The sequence below is a fragment of the Trichechus manatus genome, unplaced genomic scaffold, assembly GCF_000243295.1.
Source record: "Trichechus manatus latirostris isolate Lorelei unplaced genomic scaffold, TriManLat1.0 scaffold00037, whole genome shotgun sequence".
Taxonomy (NCBI): Eukaryota; Metazoa; Chordata; class Mammalia; order Sirenia; family Trichechidae; genus Trichechus; species Trichechus manatus.
Genome location: NW_004443973.1, coordinates 12,876,192 through 12,895,552, shown reverse-complemented (window position 1 = coordinate 12,895,552; position 19,361 = coordinate 12,876,192). Strand labels below are relative to the sequence as shown.

Here is a 19,361-nt window from a genome sequence, read left to right as displayed (position 1 = left end):
ACCACAGACTTCAGTATGGATTACACCTCAACATAAAGAAAACAAAAATCCTCACAACTGGACCAATAAGCAACATCATGATAAACAGAGAAAAGATTGAGTTTGTCAAGGATTTTATTTTACTTGGATCCACAATCAGTACCCACAGGAAGCAGCAGTCAAGAAATCAAAAGACGCAATGCATTGGGCAAATCGGCTGCAAAAGACCTCTTTAAAGTGTTGAAAAGCAAAGATATCACCTTGAGGACTAAGGTGTGCCTGACCCAAGCCATGGTGTTTTCAATCAGCTCATATGCATGCAAAAGCTGGACAGTGAATAAGGAAGAGTGAAGAAGAACTGAATCCTTTCAATTGTGGTGTTGGTGAAGAATACTGAATATCATGGACTGCCAAGAGAATGAATAAATTCTGTCTTGGAAGAAGTACAACCAGAATGCTCCTTAGAAGCAAAGGACGGTGAGACCATGTCTCACATACTTTGGATATGTTATCAGGAGGCATCAGTCTCTGGAGAAGGACATCATGCTTGGTAAAATAGAGGATCAGCAAAAAAGAGGAAGACCTTTAATGAGATGGACTGACACAGTGGCTGCAACCATGGGCTCAAGCACAGCAACAACTTGGAGGATGGCACAGGAGCAGGCAGTGTTTCATTCTGTTGTACACAGGGTTGCTATGAGTCTAAACTGACTCGAAGGCACCTAACAACAACAACAACAACATATTAACAGTTACATTAAATGCAAATAGATCAAATACTCCACAATTAAATGGTAAAGATTGTGAACTGGATGCTATAAACTTTCTAAAAGAAACACACTTTCAATATAAGAACACATACGTGTTGAAAATTTGAAAATAAATAAATAAAAGAGAGACAGAAAGATATACCATGCAACACTAAGCCTAGGAAAGCCAGTATACCTGTATTAATATCAAAGTAGGTTTCAAGGCAAGGGATATCACCAAAGATAGAGGGATATTTAATAATGATAAATGGGTCAATTTATGAAAGACATCATAATTCTAAATGTGTATGCAACTAACAGCTTGAAAATACATAAAGCAAAAACTGAAGAAAAAAAGACACATTCATATTAACTGCATAAGATTTTTTTTTAAGGGTACATAGAATGTTCACTAAAATAGGCCACATACTGGGCCACAGAATAAGTCTAAATACATTAAAAGACTGAAATTATACAGAGTATGTTCTCTTATACCACAGTAGAATTAAATTAGAAATCAGTAAGATTTTAAGGAATTTCCTAAATATTGAAGTTAACCGACACATTTCTAAATAATCCATGGGTCAAAGAACAAATCAGAAGATAAATTTAAAAATATGTCAAACTCAATGATAATGAGAATACAACATAGCAAAATCTGTGGGATGAAATACTCAGAAATCCATAGCCTTAAATTCTTACATTAGAAAAAACAAAGGGCTCAACATCAATGATCTAAGTTTCCTCCTTAAGGAACTAGAAGAAAAAGAAGCAAATTAAACTCAAAGGAAGGAGAAAGAATTAACAAATTAGAGAAGAAATTAGTGAACTAGAAAACAAACAATAGATTAACAATAAAAGTTCAGTTTTTTGAAAAAATTAATAAAATTGGTAGTCCCCTAACAAGAATGACGGAGGCCAAAAGGAAGAAAACACAAATTACCCATATCAGGAATGAAAGGGGACATTACTATAAATCCTACAGACATTGAAAGGATAAAAAGGAAATACTATAAATAACTTTATGCCAATAAAACTGCTGTATAATAGGCAATTAAGGGAATGTACCATAATTCCTTTATTGTTGGGCATGTAGAGTGTCTACTATTTACACTATTATTAGTAATGCTGAAACAAATATCTCTTTCTTTTGAATGAAAATTTTTACAATAAATTCCCAGAAGTTGAACTTTTGAGTCATGGAATGTAACTATTTTATGGTCCTTGATATAATGTGCCAAGTTGCTAACCAAACAGATCGGATAAATCTACAATGCTGCCAGGACTGGGTGTTTTCTTAAAAAATTTTTTTGATAATTTAATAGATCTAAAAAGGTGCTTTATTGTTTTAATTTGTATTTCTTTTACTGTGGTGCAGGTTGAGTGTTTTTCCATATGCTCATATGCACCTCCTCTTGAATCAATTTTTTATGTATGTTCATTGACTGTTTATCCACATAGCAAATGTAACAGATACTCTATACGTTAACCTTGTTGTATAGCAATGGGAAATTATTTAAATTTTCTGTGTCTCTTAGGAAAATAAGAGTAATAGTTCTCAAAACAGTGTACAATTAAGTGCTCTGAAATTACAAGTATCCCACTTTATCAAATCTAAGATGCCATTCATTATTTTCTGTACCACTAAGAAAGAAAAAAAAAACCCTTCCAATTACAATTGTTAGATGCCATTGATTGTAAGAAGTGTCATGACTTCAGAGATGTTAATTGGTGAAAAATGTGAGTCTCAAAATCGATGAAATATAGTTGTTACAAGCATATCAGCTAATAATTGAGGTAAGTTCAGTTCAGTCTTTTTTTCTACTATTGATGTTAATTTATATTTCTAACGCCTGAATTCCTGCTTCTCTTTTTGACTGTAATGAATACTTCATCTGGTTATTTTTATTAGTAAATCAGTTTCTTACTTAGGAATGACTGACTTACAAAGACAAAAACACAGAAAGAGCCAATGCCTTCCCACTTCTGCATACAATGGAATGGAGGTCACAGCTGCTGGAAGAAACTAGTACCCACTTCCCTTATTAAACATCTATTCAGAACCTATATATATCAGGCACTGGGCTGCAAACTGGGGACAGAAAGATGAAGAAGATTTGGTAGAACTCAAAGCATTGCTGAGCTGTAATCACTATTAAAGAATTTATCAGGTAAGTGGCAAGGAGGAAGCAGGTGTGTAAGAGGGGGGCATTCTTTATTTTTAATATTAAAATTCAAACAATATCATGTCTCAAAAGCATTCTGAGTATGGTTTCCTGTCAGTACCCAAGAAATTTATAAATGTACTAAGTATAATTAAACAACTGTAGGCAGATTTAAGTACTAGCAATACAAATATCCAGAATCTGGAAGGCAGATCTTCCTCAGGATATTAGAAACTAAATAAGAATGTGTATCTTTACTTTTTCTCAAAAAATAAAAAAGAGAGTCTTATATAAATAGTCCTTACTAATAGAGGCTAGAGAACAAAATGAACCGTAGACATTTCTAACCAACATCTCTGAGAGAAAAATGATGTATTTCTCTAGAAACATCTTAAGAAAATCAAATTCAGCAGGAGAGGAAACATCATTCTTAAACATAAAGGAGAAAATAAGGAAGGAAGTGAAATAGTTTGGACAGAACTTGGCCTTGAAGGAGGAGGAAAGCAAGTCAGTCTTCAGTTTCTTAAAAATCTTCTTTTAAGCAAAAGTTAGAGGGGGTGGGGGTGGGGGAAGGGGGGTGGATAATGTGAAGCAACTACCTTCCTCTTCTCTTGGAGGAAATTATTTTTATTGTTATTACAGTGTGTATCTACCTTGAGAAAGGGCTTACTAGAAGTATTCTGGCATAGGCTGGATATATCCCTTAGGGGTTATGGGATGGAGGAGGATGGCTATCTGGATTAGATCAAGGTTTTTCAAACTGTGATCCACAGAGCCCTAAAGACCTTTAAACTGCTAGAATGAGGGACAAGGAGTGAGAGAAGAAGGGAAGTAGTGTTACTGATGCCCTGGGCCTCCATGCCTGCTTCATTCAGAGCAGGTTTGTTTTACTTTTAAATATTGAGATTTCAGGTTAAGACTTCACTTGGAAAAAAAGTTCTGATGCTAAAGAAAAGTTTGAAAACCATTGGGCTACATCAAGGGTTCCCAGATGTGGCTGCTTAACAGAATTACTGAAGGAGCTTTTTCAAATTACAAATTCCTGGCCATACCTCTAGACCTAGTGAAACAGTAACTCCCCAAAGGATTCTTGTGCAGCCAGCCCAAAGCTAGTCCAGTGTTTGAGGACCACTGAAGTAGATGACCCTTGCTTCCCTGGGAGCCTGTGACAAAACAGAACTTAAATCGGTAGGCAGGAATCTTGGGCAAAAGAATAGACAGTAGCAGGCTGAAAAGGAGAAGACAGACAGCTACATCATTACAGTCTGCTGAAGAAAAAACAAACAAAAAAACTGGGAAACAAAAAGCTTGCCTATGACTGGAATTTCTCTGGAGGTTTAACTGCCTGGCAAAAGGGCTTATTTTATCTCACAGTCTGCAATAAATGCCCATATTGGCGATGGTTGTCAAAACTGTTTAATTCAGCAATTATCCAAAAAAAAAAAAAAAAAAAAAAAAAAAAAAAAAAAAAAAAAAAAAAAAAATATATATATATATATATAAAATGTGAGCCACATATGTAATTTAAAAGTTTTAGTAGCCACATTAAAAACAAGTGAAAAGAAAGAGGTAAAGTTAATTTTAATAATTTATTTAATCCAGTATATAAAAATATTATCATTTCAACATGCAAGCAATGTAAAAATCATTAATAAGATATTTTTACTTTTTTTTTGTACTAAGTCTTCAAAATCTCTTGTTGTTATTTGCTGTCAAGTCAATTCTGACTCATAGTGACCCTACAGGACAGAGTAGAACTGCTCCATGGCGTTTTCTAGGCTATAATCTTTACAGGAGCAGATCACCAGGTCTTTTCTACCATGGAGTGGCTGGTGGGTTCCAACCACCAATCTTTCAGTTAGCAGACGAGCACTTAACCATTGCACCACCAGAGCTCCACTCAAAACCTTACAGCACATCTGAATTCAGACTAACCACAGTTCAGTGCTGAACAGCCACATCTGGCTAGTGGCTACTGTATTGTACAGGGCAAGTTTAATTAATAAAAGATCAATGCATTTCCTTTTCAAATTGGTATTGCTACAATAAATATATAAAAAGCCCCTGAATCACTTCCAAACCCCTATAGATTCTGCTGCAGAGGCTAGTCAGATGACAATTTTGTCTATAGATATCACACCCAAGTTCACATCTTCAGCTCTGACCCCTCTGCCTCTTCCTAGCAGTAGTATCTGTGTTCTGGACATTTTTACCTCAAATGTTCTGCTCTCAAGATCTATTCAAAATGTCTAAAACAAAATTCACCATCTTTCTTCCAAAATTAATTCACCTCTTGATTTCCTATTTCTTTCAGTCATCTAGGATCAGAACTTGAGAGTCAGAGGTAAAGTCTTCCACCTCCTTTATTCTATACAAGCACCAAGTCCTATTTACTCTTTCTTCTCAAGGCCCTTTCCTACTTATAGTTTTCCCCGCTGATCTGTCCAATATACTGTTACCAAATACATATACTATATTAACCGACTCAGTGGCACCTAATAACAACAACAAAGCATACAGTATATTAACGATGTATAATGTCATTTTTCGTCAGTGGCTCTGTAATGCCTAACACTTCAGCTTTAGATTCAAGACCACACACAATCTTGCCCCCACCATATACACACACATCTGACCTATATAATCTCAATCTGATTTTTTACCAACCTCCTAAAAGAGACTTTATTTTACGTGAACTATCCTATTTACTGCCTTATACCTCCTTATCTGTTTGCGTTTTATGACCTTCTACCTTCCTAGAATGCCCTTACTCCAGCTTTATATATCCAAATCATTATTCAACAAATATTTACATGCCAGGCACTCTGCTAGGTACTGGAGACAGAAATAAATAAGACAGATACAGTCCCTGATCTCAGTTTTCCCACTCTAAGAAATCTTCCTGACTGCCCAAACAGAAGTGGTTTTCCAACTTTGAGTTGTTCTTACAAGACGTATAGTCCGTAACACTCACTAGGCCCTTAAAATTTGCTGCCTTGCAATAGGCACTGAATACACATTTGCTGATTAACAAGTACTTGTAAAAGAAGGAAGGGCCTGTGGCGTAGGAGGAGGGCCTCACCTAGAAAAGAGCCCACCCTAGTGAAGCTCTGGCAAATCAGGATCAGAAATGAGCAGAGAGGGGCTGTAGGGACCCCAAAGCTGCTAAAAGCATCTGGGAAGTTTTGCTTTACCAATACCATTTGCAAAGAAATTTAGAATTGGCAACACTTAAGTCAGGATCACTTACCCTGAGTTTTGGACCTCTACAATGTAAGTTAGACAGTCAGCTTTAAAAACCCTTTCCCGTCACTAAATGAAAATAATACCAATGGTAATGTTTAATATACCGAAAAAGATAACTCACCACATGTTGTGTTCAAAAACTTTGGTTGGGTCAGTTAAAATCCTTGATCCCAGAGGAGCTGCTGGGTGATAATCACTTTGGTATCTGTGAGGCACTTGTCCTATCCTTAGACAGGAAATAGAATTTCTCCAAATCACATTCATCCTAATCAGTACCTAGGGAGTTACGAATGGTTAATTAGTCAATATAGATTAAACAGTGCACTGTTTACCTAATAGTAAAAACTGGTCTAAAAGTTTTACAACCCTAGAGAAAACACAAACATGGAATTTAAAAAAATGAACCAAGGCATTACAGCTTCTCTCCTGAAGTATTTTCAGCCCAAGACGGGGGGCGGGGGGGGGAGGAATATTTAGAGTATGTGACACTGGCTGGGGTTCTTTAAAAGCCACAGCCGCGATCAATTTTGCTTTGCTGGGTTATTTGCCTAGTTAATTTTTAGCACATGGCCAAAGCATGTAAGTCCACTATCTGGATTTTGTGTATTAAAAACAGCTTTAAAAAAGTGATCTTATTATTTTGTTTTGGGAAGTCTAGGCAAATATATTTTTAGGGAATATTTCTGGACCACTAGACCACAAACCCAGCTATAGTAGCAGAATAAGAAAGCAAACCTACTAAACCTCATTCTCTAGGCTGAGCTGAATAATGTAAAAAATTATTCAAATAAATAAATACTGTATTAAGATATGACCCCAGCAATTCTTAGTTCTAACAAACCTACATATATACATTTTTAAGAACAGTCAGTAATATGGCTGCCGAATAGATGTCCCTGTACAAAATGTATGCTGAAATCCTAGCTCAAGAGGAGAATCACTAGTTGGTTAGCACAAATCCATCCTCATTTCTGGAAGAATAACTTAAACATTTTTTTAAAGAGTGTGTAATCTTATGTACTGGTAAATGTATCACTTTAAAATCTTTATAGAAAAAATATCAAAAAGAAGCTCTAAAGAGCTTACTTCACCCTCCCCCACCCCCCCACCCCCCAATAAAAATCCACTGGTACAGTGCTTGGCATCTCAGCCTCACAGTTCATCACAGCATTCAGCCTAATGCTGTAAGCTGTCAGGTAGAAATAGATGCAAAAAAGTGTGTGCACCTAATGTGCATTAGAGACTATGGGAGGTGCTATTAGGCATAAAAATGACATGTACTGTATACCCTTTACTACCTTTCTAAAAGTCAATAGGTTTTAAGACTATGAATTCCAAAATGAACTGCAGAATGTCAAAAACATTTCATTGTTCTTTAAAACATAAAATTCAAGACTCTCTTTTTTTTGGGGGTGGGGGGCAGGGGGAAGGCTTAGTTATACACACCAAAAAGACTGTAAAGGTTCCATTCAAATGTGGCTAACAGTGATAAGAACTGAAGCCTTCAACAGCTAATGCAGATGATCCTGTTTCTAGTTTTCCTTCTCCGCTTAATGCAGCTCTAGGTGGAGGCACGTGAAATGCTCCGCCCGCCGCTACCTTCACCCCATGTGCCTTTGTTCTTTTCTCCTGCCAGTGTTCTACATATGACTAACAAAATCCTACCTGCACAGTTATTTTTAGAGCTCTCTTTCTGCACTGAATATTATTCATAAAATCTTCTGTATGCTGAAGAGGAGAAACTGATTACACCTAGAAAGAGTGGCAATTCATGCTCAAATGTGTACAATGATGTAAATGTGTTCCACCCAGGAAAGCCAAATCGAAATGAAATTTCAATTCTTCAGATAATCAGGTGATGTATTTCTAAATCTATCTATATATACAGAAGGAAGACAGAGGGGAAAAAAAGGCAAGAGCTTTTCTTACTATAAATGACTGAGAAGCTCTGTAGACAGAGACAAAAAGTCATAACTAGATCAGATATTTGGCAATCCAGGAAAATGTCAGAGAAGTTTGTGCCCTGCAGACTGCCAGCCCCTAGAGAGTATGGCCAGGGCCTACATACTTTGCAATTTCCCTGTTTAAGCAGCCGTTTCTCTAACCACACAAACATCTTTACTTCATTTATTTATTATCTGTAATGCTCACACACAGCCTTGCGCTGCTATTTATCTTCTTATTACATAAATATGTAACAAATGTATATACTAAGTATAATATATAAATAAATACATAATAAAATTATATAAATGCTTTCTCAACGAATTACAAGCTTCTAGAGGGAGTACCAAGCTGCTCATGAATTAATTAACTGACCGATTATACAAAAATGATACTTGTCTGACATAAATTTAACTGGAAGTTATTTCATACTTTCCAGGGTGACTCCTAGAATCCCTCCAGTGTGGAAAAAGGAAGTGACAGAAGAGTGTGACATTATGCAGGCAGTATCCAATTATATTGATTATAATGATTAACAAATACGAGCTTTATGACAACCATGTTAGCTTAATGTTCACCATGGGTCCATTTTATGATGGGAAAAGGAGAGAAGGGCAGGGCCAGCCCGAAACAGAATTCTGGTAGAGAAAGTTGATCTCTGCCACCAATATGTCCCACTCCCTTTGTGTACCCTCTCTTAACTCTCTTTTAACTCTCAAAGCCAAAAGTTGGTCCTTTGAAAAGATTAATAAAACTGATAAACCCCTAGCAAGACCCTAATTTTAATACAAGCTTAACTAAGATATTTGCATAATGAAACTGTGTGAATAAGTAGTATTTTTATGTGAAATAACACAAAGGGTTATAACTAAAAATATTCAGTTCATCCAAAAGAAGGCAGGAAAGCAAGAACCAAACCAAATCTGTTGCTGTTGAGTCAATTTCAACTCATAGCGACTCTGAGGGACAGAGTAGAAATGCCCCATAGGGTTTCCAAGGAGCAGGTGGTAGATTCGAACTGCTGACCTTTCAGTTAGCAGCCAAGCTCTTAACCATTGTGCCACCAGGGCTCCATAAAGCAAGAACAGAGGAACCAACAACAGATGGAACAAATAGAAAATAAATACCAAGATGGCATATTTAAACTCAACCATATTAATAACTGAGAGTCCCTGGGTGGTGCAAACAGTTAAGCGCTCAACTACTAGCTGGAAGTTTGGTGGTTCAAACCCACCCAGAGGCACCTTGGAAGACAGGCCTGGTGATCTGCTTCCAAAAGGTCACAGCCTTGAAAACTCTGTGAAACAGTTCTACTCTGTACGCACAGGGTCACCATGAGTCAGAATGGACTCGACAGCAACTAACAACAACAACAACATATCAATAATTACATTAAATATAAGTTGACATCAATTAAAAGGTGTAAATTATCAGCTTGGATAAAAAAGCAAGTTCCAACAATATACTGTCTATCAGAAGAAGTACTTTAAATATAAAAATACAAATAGATTAAAACAAAAAAAGATATGTCAGGCAAACACTACATAAGAAAGCTGGTGGGGCTATATTAATAGACAGAGTAGACTTTAAGAAAAAGTAGACTTTAAGAAAAAGGCTATTACAGAGATAAAGAGGGGCATTTAATAACGATAAGAACCAATTCAACAAGAGGACATAACAATCCTAAAAGTGCAGGTACCTAATAACAGACCTTCAAAATATGTGAAGCAAAAATGGACAGAACTTTTTAAAAGGAGAAATAAATTCACAGTAGTACTTGAAGATTTTAACACTCATCTCTCAGTAATAATCAACAACAATCAGCAACAAACTATAAAAAAAATCACTAAGGATACAGAAGAGTTAAACATTATAAACAACTTGACCTAACTGATATTTACAGAAAGAACACTATACCTAATAGCAGAATACATACTCCTTTCAAGTGAACACAGAATATTCACCAAGACAGACTATATGCTGGGCTATAAAACAAGTCTCAATAAATCCCAAAGGATAACAATTAACAATATTAAATGTTAATATTTTTGATGAATTAGTTGTTATTATTAAATCCCTCTATCTCTGGTAATACAGGTAGTCCCTGATTTACGATGTATTTGAGTTACAACAAACCGTACTTATGACCCTTGGTGTATCTGGAAAATTACATCTCCCTGGGAGGAAGTTACAGGAAAATGAATGCAGGGGATATGGAAAAAATTGCTGAGTTATGTGAACACACTCCAAGCGTTTGATCAGGATAATATCGTGGAAGAGATCAGTGGAAAAATCATCCATATGGCAAGAACGCTGAATTTGGAACTTGGTATCGCCGATGTGGAACAGCTTATAGATCGTGAAGAAGAGGAATTGACAGATCAGAACTTAATGGATTTTGAAAAGGAAAAACATGCTGAAGAAGAAAGAAATAATGAGGAAGAGAAAGGAGAGAAGTTGTCAAAGTGAAAGGATTAGCTGGAGTTTTTTCTAAACTAAATCAGGGGCTCCAGTTGCTTGAAAACATGGACTCAAATGCTGATCGCTTTGCTAAAAGTTGATAGATTGGGGAAGCAGTGAGATGTTATCACAAAATATATGAGCAAAAAAAGAAAATGACCATGTAGACAACTCTCACTAATTTTCTGACTAGAAACACCATCCTCCTTCCCAAGGATAATCCAGATGATCCAGAACCTTCCTTCTACAAGTGGAGTTATTACCACAACTGAAAAAACGCCTACATCGTCCAACTCTTCTTAATAGTCGGAGTACATTTTTATGATTTGTATATTTTTTATGCATGTATGTATGTATTAAAATATATTTGTAAGTTTATATGTAATGTTCTGACCCCTAAAAACAAATAAGGATTGTATTAAAAAAGATGCTGATAATAAAAGGCAATAATAATGACAACTGAAAAAAAAAAAGGTATTCAACTTACGTCAGAACTGATTTATGACGGATTTGTCAGAACAGTACCCTGTTGTTAAGTTGAGGACTACCTGAAGTTTTTCTGCTGAAATCTACTCTGTATAATATTATATAGCCCCACCAGCTGTCTTATGCAGTGTTGTGTATCTATTCTTATTTTAAACTATTTGTGTGTTTACATTTAAAGTGCTTCTCTTATAGGCAGCATATTGTTGGATCTTGCTTTTTTATCCAAACTGACAATAATATCTAGAAAAGTCTCCAATGCTTAAAAATTAAGCCACACACTTCTAAATAATCTATGGGTCAAAGAATAAATCTTAAGAGAAATTTAAAAATATGCTGAATTAAATAATAATGAAAACTCAAAATATCAAAATCTGCAGAATGAGCTACAGCAATATTTAGAAGGAAATTTATAGCTTTAAAATGCCTATATTAGAAACGAAGAGAGATCACAAATCAGTGAACTCAGCTTCTATCTTAAAAAGCTAGAAAAAGAAGAGTAAATTAAACTGAAAGTATAAATAAAAAGAATAAAATAATAAAAATAAAAGCAGAAGTCAATAAAGTAGAAAATGAACCAAACAGGGATAATCAATACCAAAAGTTAGTTCTTCAAAAAGATTAATAAAAATGATAAACCCCCATCAAAACTGATTTAAACATTTGTGTTTTGGAAAATACAAACTTCTAATAACAGGAATGAAAGGGGAAACATGACCATAGACCCTACAGAGATTGAAAAGCTAATAAGGGGATATTATGGGCAATTTTATTCCTGTAAATTCAACAACTTTGATGAATGGGACAAATCCCTTCAAAAACACAACTTACCAAAACAACACAAGAAGAGAAAATGTAAATATCCCTAAATTATTATATAGTTAAATCTGTAATTAAAAACAAGTAACATTAAAAAAAAAAACCCTTCATATAAAGAATGGCTCCACTAGTGAATATCAAACACTTAAGGAAGAAATAACAGTGATCTTATACAGACTCTTTCAGAAAATAGAAGAAAACACTTCCCAACTTGTTTTATGAGGCCAGTATAATCTGGATAAGTAGTACATTTGTGTGAAATAAAGGTTTAAATATTGACCACATTTTCATATTGCAGTTTTCCCATAGGCTTAGTGCTTCCTATTATAGTTTCATGTTATCAGGTACTTGTCAGGAATAAAATCTGAGGATACCTAGAAAGGGGAAACCTAGGTAGGAACTTTCCGGGCATGTCTTGGTGTGCTTTAATTACTAACACAGATATTTACTTTAGGTTACTCCAGTTCAGAGCAGAGAAATATGAAGAAGGCAAAAAAAAAAAAAAAAAACTCCACAGGTACATGAGAGTTTTTAATTTACTGTTATAAGCACCTGAAAGTGTTTGTGGTCCTGATTCTTCACTTAATTTAGCCCAAACTAATTCTGCCATATCAAATTCTAGTCTATATAGTCAAGTGGCATTTCGTCTACTTACTTTGTCTACAGATTTCCACTTTCAGCTCACCATAACATGGTGGTTCTTCTTCTGGGGTCTTGTCAAGGTCAGAATAAAATAGAATGAGCATGACTTTAGCGCTATGGCCCTCTGAGATCTCAACGCCAAGACTCAGTCATGAATAGTCAATTGACTAAAGCAATCACTAAGGAACAGATTCAGAAAGTAACTGAAGCTCATAAAAGTATCAGACTGACTGACAGTGTGTCATTATCAATAGCATTTATTATGCTACCAAGTACACAGAGGTGTGCTATGAAGAGCTGACAGACTTTCTGCCAGCTGTAGGTGTAGGTAGGTGTGTGCCTATTTTAGAATGCAAAGATAAGAACAAAAATATAAAATATATCAAATAACTTGGGTTCAGCATATAGTATGACAAGCCAAAGAGAAGATGGTTTTAATACTTACCCATTTTCTGGGCCCACTACCATTGTACAGGAAACCCTGGTGGTGTAGTGGTTAAGAGCTATGGATGCTAACCAAAAGGATGGCAGTCCGAATCCACCAGGTGCTCCTTGGAAACTCTACAGGGCAGATCTACTCTATTCTACAGGGTTGCTATGAGTCGGCATCGACTTGATGGCAACGGGTTTGGTTTTTTTGTTTTTTACCACTGTATTGTGTTTAGCAGCAAAAGAAGCAGCCCTGGTACAGAAGACTTCTGGGGACGAGATCTCTGCCCCCTCTCCAAATTTTGGCTAGATGATTTGCTTTCCACTAAAGTGGAGCCCCTTCCACAGTGATTCATACATCTGCCTTACTATCCCAACAAACTATAATATATTCTACTCGAGCAAGTAAAATGTACATAAGAGTATATTTCATGTTATATAAATGAAAAATGTTTCTTAAATAATTGCATATTTTATTTTTGTAGAGCAATAGTTTTAAGTATGTTATAAAAGGGGGTTTTAGTTAAAGGTAACACTATATTTTGCAAAATTGAAAAAAAATTTAGGAAATAAAGCAGCAATTCCAATTTGTCTTTCATGTAAATCTCAATTTTAAAAAAAGTTACGTGCCATGTATGAGGGCGTGTTCTAAGTACTTTACATGTATTATAAAAGAGCCCTTGTGGCACACCGAAGGTCATCAGTACAAACCCACTAGTGAAGAAAAGACTTGGCAATCTGCTCCCATAAAGATTACAGCCTAGGAAAACCTATGGGGCAGTTCTACTCTGTCCTATAGGGTCACCATGAGTTGGAACGGACTCAACGGCACACAAAAACAGCAATAATATGTATTATCTTTCACCTTCAATTATCAATGGAGGAGTAATATTTTTATACCCATATTACAGAGGAAAAACCCAACTAATAAATGATGAGGGTGCTTTGAACCCAGGCAGTCTTAACTGGAGAGCCCATGCTTTACTTTTTTTTTTTCTTTAACAGCTTTGCTGAGATATATAAAATTCACATACCCTACAATCCACCCCTTTGCACTCTACTTTTGTATACCACATATACAAGAAGGTCACGGTATTGACTCTCCAGTCTTTACTGGAGTTGCCAATTTGTTGCAACTGATTTAAGAAGGCCCAGAATTCCTCTCTCCTTCACCTCTCTCAACTCTGTTTCTTCTCTTGGGCCTTAAACAAATAGCAAGCAATGCCATTAGGAGGCACCAGTCCCTGGATTTAAGGAGAGCACAGTCATTCTCTTTCCAACATTAAAATCTCAAGATACAAGCAAAGGGCTCTTGCATTGCCTAAATAATGTAACATTTTAACACTCAGTTCTTCTCGCTAGTCTTCTACTTTTACACAGCCACCCATAAGTACTGGAGAATTTCCCTTGCTTTTTTAACTGTGATCCTAAGATTGCTTTCTCACATCTCAGTACTGTACTACTAGAGGAGCATCAAAGAACTGGAGCAAATAGTACTGCTGTTTGTGTGAATCTATAGTGATTATCCTTGGAGCACTTAGCTGGCTCTAAGCAAAAACTATTTGTAAAGTTTCCCAAGAATGATTCCCAGTTGCCTCAGCTCACTGAAAACCCAGGGTAAGAACCTGCTGCTAATCATACATAAATGCCTACCCACTGTTTAAAAGTTAACTCCCCTCAGTGTTTCCCAGGTTCTGAGCATCCTTTAAATAAATAAATTAGTGAGACATTCACGTTTTTACCTTTGTTTAGCTTTTCTTCTCAGCTGGGAAGCTGGTACAAAGGTTTCATTCAGAGGCGCAAATATCATCTAGATAAAGCTGCACTATTAACAGTCCTAAGAGGCTAGCACTAATGAGAGCAAATTAAAGTGCTACTGTTGTTTCTGTTTTGGATAGTGAAAGCCAACAGGTAAGAAACACTTAAGTATCAAGTACACTGCAGGGAAAACCGAAGCTTCAATTAACCCAGGCAATTTCAGAGAACTCCGAGGGTGACCATCTGCGAGGCAAACAGTTCAGGCAACTCACATCTTGTTTTAATCTTTCTTTGGATGATTATAATTTCAGGGTATAAATAAGGTTATTAGCAAGAACAGCACAACAACAATAATTACAGTAAGTATTTGCAGAGCACTTTGATCACACTGACGTCAGTCACTCTGCAGCTTCACAATGGGAATCTCATGCTTAGTGTTTGCTCTCCATGACCACCCTCCAAGGTGGCTACGTTATGAACTTGCTCAACGAAAAGAGGCTACTGGGACTTAGAAGCTATTTCTTCAAGGGATTTCATCTAAGCCCATCTCAAAGCCACCTCAAATCCAAAATAGCTGGAAAGTATACCATTCTGATTACTATAAAAGTTGTCTCCAAAAACATTACACTAGATCAAAATGAAGTCTGTTTTAACTCATCCACCTGGCATTTCACATTTCTCTGTGCTATAGTAACTTTTGAAGGAGTTAATAGAGCTTAACCAAATTTGGTGGAGTCTCGGGTGGTGCAAACAGTTAATGTGCTCAGCTGCTAAGGGAAAGGTTGGAGGTTTGAGTCTACCCAGAGGTGCCTCACAAGAAAGACTGGCTATCTACTTCTGAAAAATCAGCCATTGAAAACCCTATGGAGCACAATTCTACTCTGACACACATGGGGTTGAATCAACTTGAAGGCAACTGGTTAACCATATCTGGTGGGCTGATAAAGTTAACTTTCATACTTTATGTCTTACCAGTCCGTACAAGTTCTTCTAGTAGAAAATTCACATAGAGAAGATGCATGGAGTTCTGTCTTTAGTTAAGACTTCTGCTTTCCTATTCATTGAAGTGGTCTCTAGGTACACTAAATGGCAGGAGATCCTTGTGCCTGTATGAAGAATGTACCCAATCATGTGTGGACTAATGTATCAGTAAAGCTGCCCTGACAGAGAATGGAATATTGTAAAAAATTCAAATCATAAGTGGATATTAGATGTGAAAAAATTTAAATACAACATCAATAAATAAAAGTGTCCACAAAATGTATTTCCATAATTTTAAAAAAAAACATGGAATTCAGGCAGGCAGAGGTTATGGCAGTGTGTAAACTTGATTATAAAGGACTACAATTACATATTTACAACTTGCAAAAAAAGTAAGGCAAACTGCACAATGGAATAGTAGGTAAAATTTTGATAGCCACACCACAGGAGGCAATAAAAAAAGGGTTCAGGGAAGGAAAACTAAAGCTCAAGGGAGTGGTACAACTTCCACATGAGAACAGACAATTAAGTTGAGCTTGAAGGGGGCAATATAGAATTCTATAGGATATAGACAGGGTAGCTAGAGAATGTTAGATTCCTTATAAGATGCATCTGTGCTTTCTAACAGTCAAATTCTGCTCCCACTGGATGGAGTCAATCCTCTTGGATTGGTCTTCTGTCTATCCTGAGACCTTTATCCAATAGGAAATAGATCGCTGATCTCCTAGTAGCTTTTTAGATAGAGAAGGAGCCCCAGTGGCGCAGTGGTTAAGCACTTGGCTGCTAACCGAAAGGCTGGCGGTTTGAACCTACCAGGCCGCCCTGTGGCAGAAAGATGTGGCAGTATGCTTCTATAAAGATTTAAAGCCCTGGAAACCCTACAGGGCAGTTCTACTCTGTCCTATAGGGTCACTGTGAGTTAGACCAACTCTACAGCAATGGGTTTTGTAGATAGAGCAGTAATCTTATGATTAGTTAGAGCCTAACTCTAGCATCTTGTTTTTATTCAAGAGATTAGTCTCCCTAAAAATTCACCTTTCCAGTTTCCCTTGCAGACGGAGGAGCCGTGTGACCACAGTTCTGGCTAACACAACACAAGTGGAAGCCTGCCAAGGGACTAAAGTCTTTGCTTCTCTTATAGAAAGTAAAGGGGCCAAAGGATAGCTTGCTGGCACCAACTCACCCTACCTCCTTCTTGATCTTGGATGTGATGCCTGTGTACAACGAAGGAAGAGTCTGGATTCTTGATGGCATCACTGAACAAGTAAATCAATGACAGTTACCACCTACCTCTGGACTTCTCGATAGGTGAGAAAAATAAATTCTTTTGTATTTTAGCTCCTGTTAGCTTTTCTGTTATTTTCATTCAAGAGGATTCTAACATATAATATTCATTACTGTTATATGTTGAGAATCCAGAGACAAATCCATTTGGTTCCTGCCCTTGAGAACCTTACCATTTAGTGAATTAGAATGAGATGCAAACAGTCTTGACATAATGTGTAGTAGAGGTAAGTATAAGGTGCTATTAGAGCACAGAGGAATGATGACTAATATGGGTGAAAGCCAGGGCATCTCAGGAAGAGAGGTTAGCACAAATAAAGGCATAGAAGTATGAAAGAGTCTGGGACATTCAAAGAATAAGAACCCAGGAGCAAGCAAGTATGAACGGGGGAAAGATAGATGCCATGTGGAGATCTCTAAGTAACACCCAGAAGAATGCTAGAAAAGCTGAGGCAAGGATTTTCCCCCTCAGTAGACAGAGGGAGGCTTCCCCTAGAGCCAGTGACCTGAATTTGGACTTCTGGCCTCCTAAACTGGGGGCAAATAAATTTCTGTTCGGGAAAGTCACCCACTTGTGACATTTCAGTTATAGCAGCACTAGGAAACTAAGATGCATGCTAACTAAATTTAAGAATTATAGAAGTCTCTCATTGATGAGGTTATGAGCTAATTTTGCCTTCATTTTTTTGTTTTGTTTTTGTAATTTTCTATATTAAAATCTAAAAAATACTAAAAAAAAAAAAGAAAGAAGTAATTTGGAAAAAGGTGCTGACCAACGTAACTTTAAAAATGAGTAGACTCTGTAAGACTAAAGCCAATAAGAACTGTAACAAACACTATAGTTGATAAAGTTGTTTCCTATGGGAGAAAAGTTAACAATTCTGAAACTATGATACAAATATACTGGAACTGAACAATTAGCTAATAGATGGTAGATGGCAGGAGCCAGGTTTCTCACTGTTGGAATTGGGAGGTTCCAGAAAAGCCAGAGGAAAGGCTAGAATGATCCATATAGTAATGAATGAGAATTAAGAGACATCAGTATGAACTCATATTTAGCTTAATACATAGATGGTTACATACAGAAATATTTATAGATACGTGTATAATACATGGGTTAGTATATGCATATAATATTCTTTGCTCCGTCAGCTGAGAGGGCATACAAGCAATGACAGTCCAGTATCAACAAGCACACGTAGCACTCAGATCTTGATTTCTAATACTATTCTCTAACAAACAGAACCAGGGCTCCTAAGAGAAATGGCTGATTCTAGGGCTTGGGCAGGAAATATACAAGATGAGTCTAGAACACCTTATAATGCCAGAAGGTAAGGAAGTGCTCAAAACAAAAACACCGCAATAATGGGGTATGTCAAAGGGACACAAGAGCCAACTGAAAGAGCTCTTAATGGCCAACACTAGAACAATTTGAACAAACAAAATAAATTATTACTGGATTATAACCCAAAGTATAAAATAAATACTCATGAGCCCATACTGATATAAATAAATAAATAAACAGATAGATAGATAAATAAATGAATGGGGGAAAAGAGAAAAATCTCCCGTGCAGAAGAACTTCACCATAATTTATGTAGACACTCTGCCCTCAAAGAGGTGGAGCATAAGTCTCTACTCCTTAAGTGTGAGTTATATATACTGACTTCCTTCCAAAGAGTACAGTATAGAAAAAGGAGGAAAAGGATAACCCTACAAGAAGAAACCTGAAAAACACTACCTCAGTCAGGTGATCAAGGTCACCATCAACAGTGATAAGTCATATTGACAGTATGTATCCTTGATATGTGATGAGAAGGGCACTTTACCTGTGTGTCTTCCTCCAAAAAACTCATAACTCTAGTAATCATGAGAAAAACATCAGACAAATCCCATTTGATGGATATCCTACAAAATATCTGACCAGTACTACTCAAAACTGTCAAGGTCATTAAATATAAAACCAAAAACAATACAGATCATAGAAGAAAAAACAGGGTCAATGCTAGAGGCCCTAATACATGGCATTAACAGGATACAAACCATAACTAAGAATACACAAACACCAGAAGATAAGCTAGATAACTGGGATCTTCTAAAAATTAAACACTTATGCTCATCAAAAGACTTCACCAAAAGAGTAAAAAGAGAACCTACAGAGTGGGAAAAATTTTTTGGCTATGGCAAATTTGACAAAGGTCTAATCTCTAAAATCTATAGAAAAATCCAACAGCTCTACAACAAAAAGACAAATAATACAATTAAAAGATGGGCAAAGGATATAAACAGACACTTTACCAAAGAAGACATTCAGGCAGCTAACAGATACATGAGGAAATGCTTGAGATCACTAGCCATTAGAGAAATGCAAATCAAAACCCGAATGAGATGTCATCTCATCCTGACATTACTGGAATGAATT

At 36.4% G+C, this 19,361-nt stretch overlaps 1 protein-coding gene across 1 annotated transcript in view; it reads right to left on the bottom strand.

Annotated features, from left to right (window-relative positions):
* Window positions 1-19,361, bottom strand: part of METTL8 (methyltransferase 8, tRNA N3-cytidine) — a 72,023-nt gene that overhangs the window by 47,370 nt on the left and 5,292 nt on the right. Inside the window, exon 2 of the mRNA XM_004375523.2 lies at window positions 6,261-6,415. Coding sequence (XP_004375580.1) covers window positions 6,261-6,403 — 143 coding nt within the window. The 5' untranslated portion in view covers window positions 6,404-6,415. The remainder of the gene's footprint in view (window positions 1-6,260; window positions 6,416-19,361) is intronic.